The 16,534-nt window shown below is 35.2% G+C and overlaps 1 protein-coding gene across 1 annotated transcript in view; it reads left to right on the plus strand.

Annotated features, from left to right (window-relative positions):
• The window catches only part of LOC150101658 (uncharacterized), a 321,244-nt gene extending 305,026 nt beyond the window's left edge, over positions 1-16,218 (plus strand). The window contains exons 19-21 of the mRNA XM_090399849.1: positions 9,503-9,652; positions 11,582-11,669; positions 15,996-16,218. Coding sequence (XP_090255975.1) covers positions 9,503-9,652; positions 11,582-11,669; positions 15,996-16,052 — 295 coding nt within the window. The 3' untranslated portion in view covers positions 16,053-16,218. The remainder of the gene's footprint in view (positions 1-9,502; positions 9,653-11,581; positions 11,670-15,995) is intronic.
• Positions 16,219-16,534: the final 316 nt, after the last annotated feature.

Raw genomic sequence — 16,534 nt, forward strand, 5'->3', positions numbered from 1 at the left:
AGATTGTTTGCTGCTACTTTTGCAATTCTAATAATAGTTTTAAAATATTTGTCTGTTCCTCGAGTATTTAATTCTTGTATAACATAATCAAGATTTTCTGTAATTTTTCCTATATCAAATGTCGGATTCTGCATTATTTTGCTTGCAACATTTATGAGGCTTAAGATTTTGTACCAAACATGAACAGAGCAAATAAATTTAAACGAATAAATCTTTGAAATTAAATTGTCTGCCTGAACTCTACAATGAATATCTTTAGTTTCATCTTCCATAATATCAAAAAGAGCCTGGTAAATTTCCTTGATATTATTTTTAAGTGCCTTTATTGCTTCTACTCTACTTTCCCATGTAGTAGCAGAAAGTGGTTTCAAATTTAAAACACGAATATGTTTTTTTAATATAGCCCAATGCTTCACAGATATTGAAAAATAATTATATAATTCCTGTATTATCCCCTAAAAAAATTACTTTCACAGGATATCTTAGCTGCATCATTAACTACCATATTTAATGAATGAGCAGCACACAGAATAAAAAAGCCCTTGAATTTATTTCAAGGATTTTTTTCTGCAGTCCATTATGTTTGCCTCGCATATTTGAGCCGTTATCATAAGCTTGCCCACGTAAATCCGCAATGTTAATATTCAATAATTTTAAATATTTTTTTATAAATTGAAATAGGCCTTGCCCATTAGTATCTTCTACAGATTGAAAACCCCAAAAATGTTCATGAATTTCTGCTATATTTGTATCTTTATTTTGATTAACAAATCTAATAACAATAGATAATTGTTATTAGATATGTGTCAAGTGTCATATGTGATAAGTGTCAAGAATTAATAAATAATATTTTGCCTCTTTAGCCATTTCTAAAATTTTTTGTTTTATAGCTTCAGAAATTATACAGATTATTTCATTTTGTATTTTATCACCTAAATAATGAGCAATGTTCCTTTTTTGTGATGGATGCGATGCTAGTGTTCTGCCATTATCGAATCAAATTTAGCGACAGTTTTGACTAACTTTCAAAAATTGCCGTTATCATTTTCAAAAAGTTTTTGTGAAGAACTTCTAAAAGCTATACACTGTCTTGATAAATAATAATGTTGGAGGTTTAATGGATTTTTTACAACACTCAGAAAGGATTAAAAAGAATTTAATACTTCCTATATTTCGTCCTAGTCACTAGGACATCTACGGGGATTACAAAAATAAGTAATGTAACATAACACAAATATCATACAATACTAAGCCCAACCACGTGGGTGACACTAAAGTCCTATCTAGGTGGAGCGTCCTCTAAGGGCGGTTGCAGGTGGCCTGGAATATAAAGTAGGATCTCTGGTGATGAGTGTTTCCCAAATTTTCGGAAGCTTAATGCAACCGTATTTATTAAGATTTGGTTGATTTCTAAGAGCTGCTGCTGCTTCTAAGAATAGTCTATCTTTCTTGAATTTGCTGTGTTGGAGCATGGTGGTTTTCTTCCATGATACTCTATGGGTGGTGTCCAAGACATGGTCAGCCAAGCCTGAATGACCATAGTTGTGTTTGCAGATGTAAGACTTGTGTTCCTCTAGGCGGATGGATGCTGATCTGCCTGTCTGTCCAAAGTACGCCAGCTTACAGGAACAGGGTACTTTGTAAACTCCAGGCAGAGAGAGAGGAGGGAGCTGATCTTTCATAGAACGGATAAGGGAAGCAAGTTTGCGGTGGGGCTTATATGCTGTGTGTAGGTTGTACTTTTTTAGAATCTTGGCTATTTTTTCGGATGTGCCACGGATGTAGGGTATGGTGATGGCATTTTTAAAATCTTGATGATGAGAAGGACGGGGAATGGGGGAGGAACTGATTATTTTTTTGATACTGTGTTCGCTGTAGCCATTGGAGAGGAAAGTGTTGTGTATGTGGTTAAGCTCAGTAGTAAGGGCGGTTCCACTGGAACAAAGATTGTGGGCTCTCTTGATAAGAGTTTTAATAATGCCATATTGTTGAGAGGGATGATGGTGTGAGAGTTTGTGAATGTATCTGCCTGTGTGTGTGTGGGGGGGGTTTTCTGTATACAGTGAAGGCAAGTGTATCATTAGGCAGGCGTGTGACTAAGGTGTCTAGGAAGGGTAAACAATTGTTCTTTTCCTTTTCCATAGTAAACTGGATTCTTGGATGTAGGCTATTGAGATGACTGAGGAAGGAGTCTAATGTGTCTGGGCCATGAGGCCAAATAGAGAACACATCATCTACATATCTTAGCCAGATAGAAGGTTTGAGTGGGGGCTGAGTCTATGGCTTGTTTTTCAAAATCTTCCATATAGAAATTGGCAAGGGGGGGAATACCCTACATCCGTGGCACATCCGAAAAAATAGCCAAGATTCTAAAAAAGTACAACCTACACACAGCATATAAACCCCACCGCAAACTTGCTACCCTTATCCGTTCTACGAAAGATCAGCTCCCTCCTCTCTCTCTCTCTCTCTGCCTGGAGTTTACAAAGTACCCTGTTCCTGTAAGCTGGCGTACTTTGGACAGACAGGCAGATCAGCATCCATCCACCTAGAGGAACACAAGTCTTACATCTGTAAACACAACTATGGTCATTCAGGCTTGGCTGACCATGTCTTGGACACCACCCACAGAGTATCATGGAAGAAAACCACCATGCTCCATCACAGCAAATTCAAGAAAGAGAGACTATTCTTAGAAGCAGCAGCAGCTCTTAGAAATCAACCAAATCTTAATAAATACGGTTGCATTAAGCTTCCAAAAATTTGGGAAACACTCATCACCAGAGATCCTACTTTATATTCCAGGCCACCTACAACCGCCCTTAGAGGGCGCTCCACCTAGATAGGACTTTGCTGTCACCCACGTGGTTGGGTGACAGCAAACCAATTGTATTGTATGATATTTGTGTTATGTTACATTAGTTATTTTTGTAATCCCCGTAGATGTCCTAGTGACTAGGACGAAATGTAGGAAGTATTAAATTCTTTTTAATCCTTTCTGAGTGTTGTAAAAAATCCATTAAACCTCCAACATTATGTCTTCACAGCACTTAAGCCTCAAAATCTTGAATGAATGTCTTGATAAATATTGTATTATGTAGATTAACCGTTCTATAACAGATTTCTAATATTTTTCTCAGTTTTGTATAATCTTTGTTGTGTGCAATCAATAATGCATTTCTTAATCAACATTTTAAGTTCGCTGTATTTTGAACAGTTTTTAATGTACACAGAACTTGCCTCGTGTATTTTTAGTATATGACTCAAATGTTGCCAATCGTTACAACCGTATTCGTTAGTAAGTTGGGAATTTTGACTAATGAATATTTTGCAATAATAACAGAAAACCGAATTTCGTGATTCTGAATAAACTAAATAACTTTGTAAATTTTTTTCTCCATTTGCTAAAATTCGATAATAGTATGAATCGGAAAAATTGTGGCCAGATTCATCTTTGGAAAATTTTTATTAACTACTTGACGCGGGCAATGCTCAACTAAACAATCTCTAACTTTGGTAGTTATATGATTTGGCCAAGTACCTGGATCGTTAACATTAAAGTTTAAGGTAAAATTTGAAGTTTCATGTTTCGCTGAATCGGAATCCAATATTTCTTCTGCTGCAACTTCTGTAGACAGTCCAGTGAGGCCAGTTTCATTCTCGCATGTAACATTTGTTTCTTCATAGTTATCTTGTGTCCTCTCTTTTTCTGTAGTAGAGCTACATGGAGTACTTGCTTCGTCAGAACTTTCTGTTCTGCTTTTTTTATGTGGTCCTGAAGTAAAAAATTTATTCAGTGATCCAGCATTTTTGTTCCAATTGTATTCGTTGCAATTGTCTTTTCCTGTTTTGTGCACCAGATAACTTTGGCCTTTTTTCCGACATCTAGGGGTTAACACACTTGGTTAGACTTTAAAATAAGAAGATCATTAAATGTTGTCCACCAAAATAAATAATAATTTCTGAAAATTTCCCTTAAACTTATTTTTTAACCCCTTAACTGACTATTATTTTTAAGGTGAATGGCCCAAGACTGACTATTTTTTTTTTATTACAGAATTTGATTTTTCAGATATTTTGAATAATAAATATGCTTGCATTTTAGGTATTTTTTGAAAATTAACATGTAGAGATATTAGCCACTGATTGATTTCTCAGTGATATTTATTTAATATCTTTTACATTCTGGTAATTGTTTAATAATTAAGAAATTTCTAGAATATTAAAATTATTTATTAAAGAAATTAGTAAAAGGAACCCAACCCCAATGTCTTCCAACCAGAACAAGAACAAATATATAAATAAATCTCTTATTGGAAATTATTTATTTTCTAGACGTCTACCCAACATAACATAAAAATCTTTTTTTTCAAAATAAGATAATTAACTAAAATGAAACAATTTAACTGATTTTCAAACTTAGCAAAAATATATTAGATGTAGAAAGTACTTGCAAGAGTTGCCTCAAGTTTGTGCCTGCACTACATGCAGGCACAAACTTGAGGCAACTCTTGTTTTAATCCTTTTTCCCAAGTAAGCAAACAGACATACTTGTCTGTTTGCTTACTTGGGAAAAAGGATTAAAACCTAGCTTATAAAATTGCTTGGTATCTTTGGTATATAATAGATGTACTTACTTTATGTGAATAATAATCCAAATTCACAAAAAATTTACTAAACAACAATAAAAATATCTTATAAAACAAAAGGCAACTGCACAGTAACACTGTTACTGTAACGCACAAAATGAAATGATGCAAAAAATACACCAAAAAAGTATCAAGAAAAGGCCAATTGCAGTATGTGTAAACAAACTTAGATCATCTCACGAGTTTTATAGCTGATAAATAACCTATGTTTATTAATTTAATTAATTTAATATCGGCACGTCAGCCTGATGTGCCGATAGTCTACCAGCATATATATGGGATTTTTGGCTATGGTCCCTCAGCTGATTAATATGTTTATAATTTATAAACTATTATCTTTAAAATTTTATTTGTCTATCAAAAATCCAAAAATAAGTACACAATTAAAATCAAAGTCAAAAATTGCCCAAAGAAACTTAAACACAGAATACACAAAACACTCAATATGTTTCACATTCAAAATTGAAATGACACTGAAAAAAATGTAAGAAGTGCATATTTGGATAGATGCTATTTCGTCTATCCAAATTCGAAGCGGAATTTAAGAAAATGAATATCGTAATATACACCTATGTTTCAAACTAAATATTTTTGGATAGATCAGTGTTTCTGAAACTTCAGATATCTGTGTATCCATTCTTTAATTTTCATTATTACCAAGTACCTTTTCAAAATACCCTTATCAAAATAATAATAATAATAGTAAATAAAAATATATTTTTTGTAAATATCTGTTTTATTTGAATTTAGATGTACATTTAAACAAAAAAAAAAGATTTATTTTTAATAGAACACAATTTATAAAGATACTATACATTTTTACTTAATATAATAATTTATGGATTTGGTAGATGGATTGAGGATCTCAATCCATCTACCATACTACTCTCAATGGACTCCTAGATGGATTTGGATACCAGAATAGTGGATTAGCAACTGGCTGTCTGACAGGTATCAAAAGGTTGTGTATGGAGAAGCATCAAAGCAAATGAAGATTACAAGAACCCCAATACAGTGGAAGGCTCCTCTTTATTAAGAGCATTGCTGGTCAACCTTTATGTGAAGAATATTGTTACTGGATTGCAGGGAAATATTTTCTTATGAACCTGTGGAGAGTCATTAGTAATGGTACTGATGTTGTGGCTCTTCAGGAGGATTTGAATAGGCCAGAAAAGTGGGATGATCAAGTGGGAATTACATTGGAATATTACTAAAGTTTTGAACTTTGGGATTCACTCATGGAAGGTTGTTTTCTAATTGTTAGAGCTATAGTGGGAGAAGTGGAAGAGGCAAGAGATCTTGGAATGATGATCAGCAGAAATAAATAAAAGTCCAGAGAACATACTGCAATTCTAGCCTAGGATCTAGAAAAAAGGTCCATAAATAAGGCACACTCTTATGTGGTTTAAGTCCCAACCACATCTAGTTGCTGGGATTTGGAGAGGATGAAGAAAGGTTAATGAAGATGCAAAGGCATATCATGTTTTGTGACCTGCCTTTGCATCTTCATTAACCTTTCTTCATGAGGGTATGTTTAATCTACAGAATTTGGTAGACAGAAAATAATGGATGTTATATGAATGGGAAATTTAAGCTGTTGAGAGAGATATTTAAAAGATGTGCACTGGAAAAAAAAAATTCCAAACAGCACAGAACAAGGATAATCAGGACATGAGACCATCCTTTAAAACTGCAAAACAGAGTGATAAGAGAGTAAGAAGTTTTTTGCATGTAGTAGGTACATGGAATGCATTGCCTGAAGCAGTGGTTAGAGTGTGGACATTAAATAAATTGAATGATGTGTTAGATTTTGTGGTGTTTGAAACAATCCTGCTATACAGATGAGCATCATGTGTGACACTTATGGAAATCCTGTAATAATATTGTTTTTTATATCAGTCAAAAATATTAGTTGGGCTGGAGCCATCACAAGACACAGCAACCCAATATGACCTAAATTATCAACAGAATGGAGATCTATAGATGACAGTAGGCAAAGTAGAAGAATAAAGAAGAGATGGCAGAACAAAATTGTAAGGATTGCTGCCATGTAATAAATGAGAAAAGGTTAAATAAGAATGAAATTGAGAAAATGGGGGGGGGGGGCGTCCAGCATTGAAGTAAAATAGGTCGAAAAAGATGTACTTCTTGATAAAAACATTGCAATTAAAATAATTTATTCAGAGTGCAAATGGAAAAAAGAAAATTGAAGGGCAGTGCTAATGCAGATATGAAACTAGGCTTATTGGAATGATGAACTATATTTTGATATTTCTGAAATGCCATTTACAAACATCTGTGTCATCAGCTCCAACATAAATGACATACATCACCACTTACAGATATCCAGACTTCCTTCTCTTGACAGAAACCCAAATTGCAGCTACATCAACCACAGTTCACTTTTAATTCCCAAATTACACACTTTATATTTCACAAGAGTGATGTCTGGGCCTTTGTGTGATCCAACATTGCCTACCTGAGAGCCAAATTTAGTAATCCCTGCTTTTGACTTTCTCTAGCTTCAGGTTTCCTTGTTCCCCCAATTCAGTAACATTTATCTACTCTGTTTACTGCTCTCCCACATTCCAAAAAAACCATTCTGGCCTCTTCACCTTCCTTTCCATGAAACTCAACCTTCTACAATCCAGCTGTCCAAATAGTAAAGTCATCTTCCTGTGTGACCTTAATGTCCACAACTCACCTGCTCCCCTTTTCCAACACCATTGATCAAACTGGATGTGATGTAGAAGTTTTTGCTTAAGCAGTGACTTAAAATTGCACATCTACATACCTAAATTCTTAATAATCCTCTCCACTTTCCCAATATTGTTGATCTTTTTTTTAATCAGTAGTCCTCCTTCAGTATATACTTATATAGTCACTTCATGTCTTGGCAACTCATCACAATCTTGTGCACATTTTCAGTCATACGGAATGCCCTCCTTTCAGTCACTCCCAACTTCATATCCTATGACAGTACAAAAGGTAGTGTCATAGGACATGACACTACAAAGATACCATTTGCAGTATGAATGTACTATAGGTTTACATAAACTTTTTATGGATGGGAACCACATAAAAATAATAATAAAATAAAGTAAAATTACCTCCAAAACCACTATTTTTCAGGCCTAGACACCAGTACTTAGTGAGTCACAGGAATGATCTACCCAAATTTCTTATTCACTTTCCAAGCTCTAGTTCAACAGAAGATGTATAAAAGCAGTTGAATCAAGAACCTCAACCTGCCATAGGTGGCTTGCAACAAGAATCCCAACTTCATACTTGGCCTTGTGCTGAAGCATACAATAAATGCTAACCAACCATCAGAAAATCCAAATCCAGCTTCATAAATATCAATAGCAGAAAACTTGCATTCTGTCCAAATGGAAGCTGTGCCTTCTGTTCACCTGGATTTCCACCTGATGGCCCCACTGTTATAGCACTCAATAATGCTTACCTTCTGGCATCACTTTTTTTCCTCCAGCTCCATATATTATAAAGGCAAACATCCTCCTCCTATGCCAGACTGAGCACTATATGTCTCCAATGATTTTTTTTTTTTTTTGAAAAAAGAAAAGAATGCTAAATAATTTGGAAGACTAAAGTCTTCTGTGTCTGTTGACATCTCTCTATTTGTATTCTCCAAAGCTAAAATTTGTTCTCCTTTGTCTCTTCAATCTTCTGGCATGTATCCCATCACATGAAAGCAAATAAATATCCAACTTATTCTAAAAAAGGGAAATAAAATGTATGCCATCCATCTAACAACCAGTCACCTCAAATCCACTTAAAAATAATGGAAAAAGTTATCAGCAGTCAATTTCTCCTGTGCCTAAAGGCCTACCAGTTAATCAGCTACCACTAGTATGGATTCTGCCAATCTAGATACATGGCTAATCTCTTATCCTACATCATTCACTGCTGGATGCATGCTGTGTATTCAGAGAAATGTGCCATCACTCTTGGCATTTCCCAACACTTTTTTAATGTGTTTAGTATCAAGGCTTGCTAAACTGTTCCCTTCTTTTATTTATATATATATATATATATATATACACACCTGCCACCCTACCCTGCAATTTGACAGCCAGCTTTCTGTCTGGTCATTCACTGCTTGTCAAGATGGATGGCATCCTTTCTTTGAGCTTTGCCACCAGTGAAGTAGTTCCTCTGAACCCTGTTCTATTGCCTATCCCCTTTCTCCTGTACATAAACAGTCTACTCTTAATCACCATTAATCCTATTCACAACGTTACTAATTATGATATGATAAGTACACTCTATTCATCTTATTCTTTTGACAAACCATGTAATTCTCAGACATCTTGAACTTCAAGATCATCTGCAACCAATGTCTTAAACACTGATCTCCATCAGTGTTTAAAGCATTGGTTGCAGATGCCAGCAATCCTTTTCGGTACAACTGCAAACACATCAAACCTGCTTCTCCTCTGACTCATTATTCCATCTATCTCTCTGTCCTTTGTAAGAGTCTTCCTGATAATATTTCCACAGTTACAGTCTCCAGCTCTTAAGAGGAATGTCAGTAAAACTTCTTTCTTCACTGCATCCCCCCCCCACACACAGCACTGATGTGCTGTAGGTTCTGGTACCTCTTGTGTGGGATAAATATTAAAAAAAAAAAAAATAATAAATTAAGTTTACCTGTTGGCAAAAATGGGCCTTTATTAGAGTTTATCTTACATAATTTTTTTTATCATTCATTTGTAGATATAGTCATTACTTTCTGTTAGAATAATATGATTTTATTAACATATTATATTTCATCATTAACATATGTTAATGATGAAATGAAGACTTTCTCATTCCAAACATTTTTACTCTAGATTTCTAGAAACAAAGACTTTTTTTAGTTGGCAGTCAAAATCTAGTAACCCTTCTGAATGGCCTAAAGAATTTTTTATGCCTTGGATTCCCTTTTGCAGTGATTTTAAGGATTTATGGAAGAAAGAATTACAGAAAAAAGTAAAGCAAGAGTAAGTGTAATAATATATAGTTTTTACTTTAAAAACACATTTTGCAATTTGTAAAAAATATGATTTTATAAATTCACCAAACAATACACAGATAAAGATAAGTGCATGCCATCATTACAAGAGTAAGTCAGACTGAAGTGAAGAAAGAAAGCAAGACACGAAGTCCTAAATTGACCATATGATGGGTTAAATTGGATGTTCTTGACTGTTGGGTTGATGGTCTGACGATGAATGTTTCTCAAATGTGAGGCAATTTTATGCACCCAAATTTACTGAGCTTAGGTCTTCAAGGCAGAGTCTGATTTAAAGTAAATTATATTTTGTATTTGCTTCTTTGAGGCATGATGGTATCTTTTACAACAGGTTCTGAATAACTGTGGTTTCATAACTAGTAATGGAAGCATTCTTTGTGTTCGGAGGTTCTGATATTGAAAGTTTTTTCACGGAGTTTTTTGACAGAGGTTCTGATGTTGGCTATCCTGCCTGGTTAACCATAGCAGAACAGATTATAACTGCAGGACATTTAGTAGACTGGATAGATCTAGAAACTGTAGCTTGGCTTAAGATGAGTAGATAAGAGATAACAATTTCTTGTATAGTATGAAGGTGGGCACCATTTTTTTAAATTTTTCTTCAGGATTTTTACAAACTTTTTAGAAGTACTATTGATATATGGAATGTTGATAGTTTTACTGTAATCTGTATGTTTGGAAGAGGAAGACTATCGATGTCAATATTTTTAGACTCACTGGGAGGCTGTAGCCATTGGCTAAGGAATTGTTGTGTATGTGATTAAGTTCACTGATTAGGGCATATGATCAGGTCATATCATTTTGCTCTGTTAACCAAAGTTTTTATAATGTCATACTGTTAGAAGGGGTGGCAGTGATGTGACTGCTGGTGGATCTGCCTTTCTGTGTGCAGATGGGTGAGTTTTCTCTCTACCCATATATTATTAGTATTAGTGAAACATGATTAACAGAATTATATATTTGGTTTAATCCTTTATCCAAGTGTAAGCAAAAAAAGTTTGCGCCTGAAGAAATACTTCAGGTGCAAACTTTGTACGTGCCTGAAGTATGAAATAAAGGACTGGGGCAAGACTGGTTTCGACCTTTATTGAGGTCTCATCAGTGGGAGCCAGACCCAGAAATGATGATACCACGATGGAAGTAATGGAGAAGTCATGTTTACCTATACCTATACCAGTTGCCAAAAGGTGTCGCACCTTTTGGAGATGTCTGCAAGAAGATGTGTTTTGCATTATGGGAGATACTAAGGCAAATGATAAGAACTTATACCACCTTTACCACAAGTTGCCCCAGTCCTGAAAATACTTCAGGCACAAACTTTGTTTGCTTACACTTGGATGAAGGATTAAACCAAATATATAATTGGTAGCATAGCCAAGTGAAAAAACTTCCATCATGATTAACAGAAGATGATATCCTGACCAAAACAGAAATTGAAGAGCATACCATGATATCTAGCATGTGATACAACAAAATTATGGATAGGACTATTATGTTGAAGTGATAACTCATGTTCTGGTCATCCATTAGAGTATTCACTTTTGTATGTGAATACTCTAATGGATGACCACACACATTCACAAGCATGTTAGAGACACTTATCAATGATTTGTTTTTAAGTTATACATTCCTATTCCTTCAGACACAACGATGACTTATTAGGCTATTTTTAGAACTTGTTTATGAATTGTCATCAAAGTTGTAAAACATTTCTTCTAATTTGATTCTATCAGATCAAGAGAATCTGCTAGAAAAAAAAAAATGTATCAGTCATATTTAATTGTGTAATGACACTGTGTCGGTTTAAATTAAATTGTTAACTGATCCTGTAATCCTAAAGTTGATATATATTATAAATAAAGAATGATAAACTTTTCTAACTTCTATTACATTTCAGCTTAGAAAAGGCTAAAAGGAAAATAAAGGAAATTAAAGAAGAACGTAAATCTACTGTTGTCAAAGTTAAAGACAAGCCTTCAGGATTGGTAAGTTTGTCAAAAAATATATACTATTATTATTAGACCTCCATGGGATCAATGACCTCACAGGAGGTCCTCCATCACATACAGAGCTCATCACGCCATGACTTTATTGCATTCGCTGTCTTCACGCTCATCACACTTCCAGACAATGCATTCTAACCAGCCCAACTCTCCATGCAATAAACCTACTACTCACCCACTTGCTCATACTCTCTTATACAGCTTCCAGGTATGGCCTCTTGTTTCCTATTCTATAAAAAATCTGAATCACATTAATCCAGTAATAACCCTTACCAACTTATGTCTCTCATGTTCCTCCTTGTCCTTTTACCCACTAGACTCTGCAGTTAGCATTTCCTCAATCTGCCTTCATACTCTACATTCTAGAGACCAGAAACCACCTTAGTCAGTCATCTCTGAATCTGTTCCAACATCCTTTTGAAAACCAGGTGATGAAATCTGTGCACAATAATCCATATGTAATCTGATCAAAGCCTTATACAACAGAATCATGGCATCCTTGCTCCTACATGTCAGTGTTCTCCAAATCATTCCCATAATGCACTGTGTTTTCCTATGGTATACAGGAAAGCACAGTGCAGTATGATTACCAGCTGTGTACTTTTCAACCCAAAATGCATAATCTTACACTTTGCCACATTAAATTGACACTCATTCTCCTTTGCTCAGTTTGCCAATCTATCTTTCTATCTAGGCTATATCTGCCAATATATTAGGTTTATGAGCATTACTTGTTTCATTAATATACTGTCTCACCGGTCTGTTATCCAGTCCCATCTCTTCAGTTTAGTGAACAACTTGTGGTGTGGCAAAAGCCTTTGCAAAATTGAAGTATACATACCAATGTATATGGATCTTCTTTGTCCAATACATTCATCACCTTGTCATAGTATGTAATCAAGTTGGTAAAACATGACCTCCCTTTAACTAACCAATGCTGACAAGTACAACGAATACCACTGTTATCAACCCACTTTTGTATTCTATCTCTCACCTCTTCAATACCTTAACTACAACTCCAGATAATACAGATTAGCCTGTAATTTGTTGTCTTAGCTTGATCACACCTTTGTGAAGTTGAACAATTTTGCCTTCCTTCCAGTCCTTTGGGATTTATGCTATTGCAAAACTCTTATTAAACAGGTAGGCCAAGGCTGAAGCTAACTCCTTGCAACATTCCCTTAAAACTCGTACTGATATCACTGATATATTCTCATATACCTATTACTTGCTCACCATTAAGTCTTCTCTCATTTCATTCTATATACTTGAGCTTCTGATTTCTCACTGAGGATGAAACCTTGATGCACTGCTCACTGAATACCTTGACTATGTCCCCTGCAGCAGTTATCAGTCTCCTACTTTCATCTATTAACATTATCTTACCATAATAATTTTTCTTTCCACTTGCCACATATCAAAAAAGCACACAAGGATTTTTCTTTGCCTGATTTGCTAATATCTGCTCATGCTGCACTTTTGTTTTCCTTACCAACTGAATCACTCTCCTGGCCTACTCTTTATACTCTTCATGCAACTAATTATTACTATTATTCATCTTGTGCTGTCTCCAAAGTGACAGCACAAGATGAATTTATACTCTTCATTCTTCTTCCAGACTTCATGCTTCATTCCCCTCATTCATCCATTTTACACCTACCTTATTCAGCTTTTTGATATTCAGAATACATTCACACATATGCTGTTATGTATTTCTTTGTCACTTCCCAAGGAACATTTATTTCCTTTTCGCTCAACTCCTCATTCTGCACTTCAGCTCCATGTGGTCTCCTAAGCTTGTCATAATCACCAGCCCAATTGTATCTCTACATATATCTTCACAGAAGTCTTCATATGGCTAGCCACAATCCAGGTGATCACTTTGTGATCGCTCTCACCATCTGGAGGGAAGTGTGACACCACCACTCCCAATCACATCTTCTGATAAAATGATCAGATCTAAAACTGTCAATCGTGTTTGCCCTCCTTAACATATTGCCTGAGATAGTTGTCGCTCTAGAACTTGAAAAATTAATTTCCTTATTCCCAAATTATTATTATGCGGCACCTCCAAGGAGTCCAAGGACTCATCATGGGAGGGCACTCTACTCTACTTTGCTAAATACATCTCGCCATCTCCACTATTACTTAATTCTCCTACTATGACACTACTACCATCAACGCTGTCTACCACCCATCACCAACAACAGTATTTTTGGTCTGCAAATTGTGCGTGTTCTGAAGTATGATTTGTCTATACGCAGGATGAAAAACCAGAGTTTCTGGAAGAACCCCTGCTACCTCCATATGAGATCCACTAACTCACCTTCAATTTGAATAAGCCCATGTAAGGATTCCACTTATCATGATGTGAATCAAACCTAGATCTTTTCCAATCGAAGGGTACAGTGTTTCACTGTTCTTCTAACTGCACTACGGAGGCACCACATTCCCAAATGCTGTCTCTTCATTCCAATCTCTACCACCATAATTAAAATAACCCATAGTAATCACCCTTCTCTTGTTCACTAACCCAAGTTGCTTATATATTTCTTCAACACCACACTCCACATTTCCTGGCCTATAGTGACATCCAATCTCTTTTTGTCAACCTCACACAACACTGCCTCAAAACCATTGCCACCATTTCCCTCTTTTGTGTCTACCTTATGTGGACATACTGTAATTTCCATACCATCATCATCATCATCAGCACTCCTCATCCCTTCTTGTCCTGTCTATCCTCATGAAACAAGCTGTACCTTTCCATTTTCATTCCCATTAGGATATCATCTTCATTCAGCCATGTTTCACTTATTCTAATGATTTTGGTGTGAATAAATTTAATCAGTGAAACAATTTCATATCCCTTATTTCTGATACACTTGGCATTTGTAAATAAACACAGCAGTTCGCATTTAGGTCTATAACCAGTCTCACCCAAGCCACTTGTGGTTGTGATTTCCCCACAACACCTGCCTTTGTCCAGTCACCTTTATCACTGCTTACCATCATCTGCTTTATCTCAGCTACCCCCACTCACATTCTGATCTATTCCATTTCTATGCTGATCACCCCATACATACATTCACTAATATTTCCAACATCCAGTCTCTCTGTGCTATGTCTCCCTGTTTGATCTTTTACTTCTGATCTCTTTTTTTGCATCTCACAAACTCCACATCCATCTAGTATAATTCCATTCTTTCCTCAAATACATGCCACACATTCACAAACTGCACTCTCTTCTTCTCATGCAGCTCTGCCAGCATACTATTCATGATTCTGACTCTCCATCTCAACTCATCATTGTCCTACCTTGGCAATATACTCGCAACCTTGCTCACTATACTGTTATCTTTCACTCTCCTCTATAACCTCCTGATATCTGCCCTTACATTTTCCTTATGTCCACTTAAATCATTTGGTATAGTGCGGTACAGGACAACCTTTCGTTAGTCAGATTTATATTTAAAAAATTAATTTAGTATATTTATTTTGCTATCCATTGGCTCAGTATGTCTAATAAATATGTATGGCATATACATGTTCACTACATCTATAAATCTCAAGTCACTTTGTCTGGTTTGGGCAGAAGAAAATTTCCTCATATTGGTCTAAGAGTGGCGAAGTTATTTCTTGATAAAAGGGATCTAATAAATTTGTATACAATTCATTACGGATGGATTTGCCTCAATAATAGATAACCAGGTTTTTGCTCATGTATGTTTTTTTATTTATACTAGGTGTATTTCTTCAACATGTTTCACTGTCTGTATGGCTAACAGCATCTTCAGGAAGTTGCTTACCATAAGTAAAAACTGACGAAAAAATAAACATTTTCCAACAGCCGCTAATATTTATAAAATGAAAAGGCTGAGTCATGAGTACCGTTAGGCATGTTGCGTGCAGTCCCTATATTGTTGCATAAGCTCTGTATGTGATTGCTGGCACAGGACCGATCATCAGTGTTAAACTTAGTAATTAATGACTTCCAAATGTCATGAAGGATCATTCTTTCATTTCTGTTTAGTCTGTCTTTTGAGTTAAAACCTGGTTATCTATTACTGAAGGAGCTTATAAAGTTTCTCCTGTTGTCAGATTTGAAACCTGGATTTTTTTTCCAGGAAGTAGAACCACTCAGTTATATGGTGTCTTCATGTGTATTGAAATTTTAGTAATGACATTGTTACAGTTGAAGTCTTTTCATAGTTATTATTATTATTATTATTATAGAAAGTTATTTTAAATACATTAATGAATACTACCATCATAAATACTTTTTTTCTTTTTTTTTTTGTAATGCAGAAAGCAAAGCTTGCCAAAAAAGGAATGATCCAGAAGGAATGTAGCACTGATTCCTGAGTAGTACCTAATATTTATTTAAAGGCAAAGAGAAGACCGCAAGGACAAGTGCCTGTTGTAAGAATAACCTTCACCTGTGCCAGATCTCACAAAGGAGACTAATTTGTAAACTTTCAACTTTGTACATTAGAAACTAACTTTTGGAACATAAAGAGTCTAGTTACAACCTGTAGTAAACTTTTTTGTGTGATAATAAGAAGACAAAAGATTGTGAAGATTTATGTTTGTATATGAACTATTCTAGTTGGCTTGTGATATATATATATATATATACTTTTCATAAACTTCCAGGCAGTTTTCCCCAACATTTTTTTCAACACTGCTTGGAAAACAAAACAAAGAACCTTTCAGCTCATATTGTATTATTCTCTCAACCATTGAACCTATTTTTAATTTAAACAAAAATAAATAATAGATCACTTTACTGATTTTTGTCTCCTGATTTTTGCACCCTTTGTGTGAGTGTATGCACACATTCTCAG

This window comes from Typopeltis vanoorti, chromosome 11 (genome assembly GCF_054136105.1).
Source record: "Typopeltis vanoorti isolate ZY-2024b chromosome 11, IOZ_Tvanoo_1.0, whole genome shotgun sequence".
NCBI classification, from domain to species: Eukaryota; Metazoa; Arthropoda; class Arachnida; order Uropygi; family Thelyphonidae; genus Typopeltis; species Typopeltis vanoorti.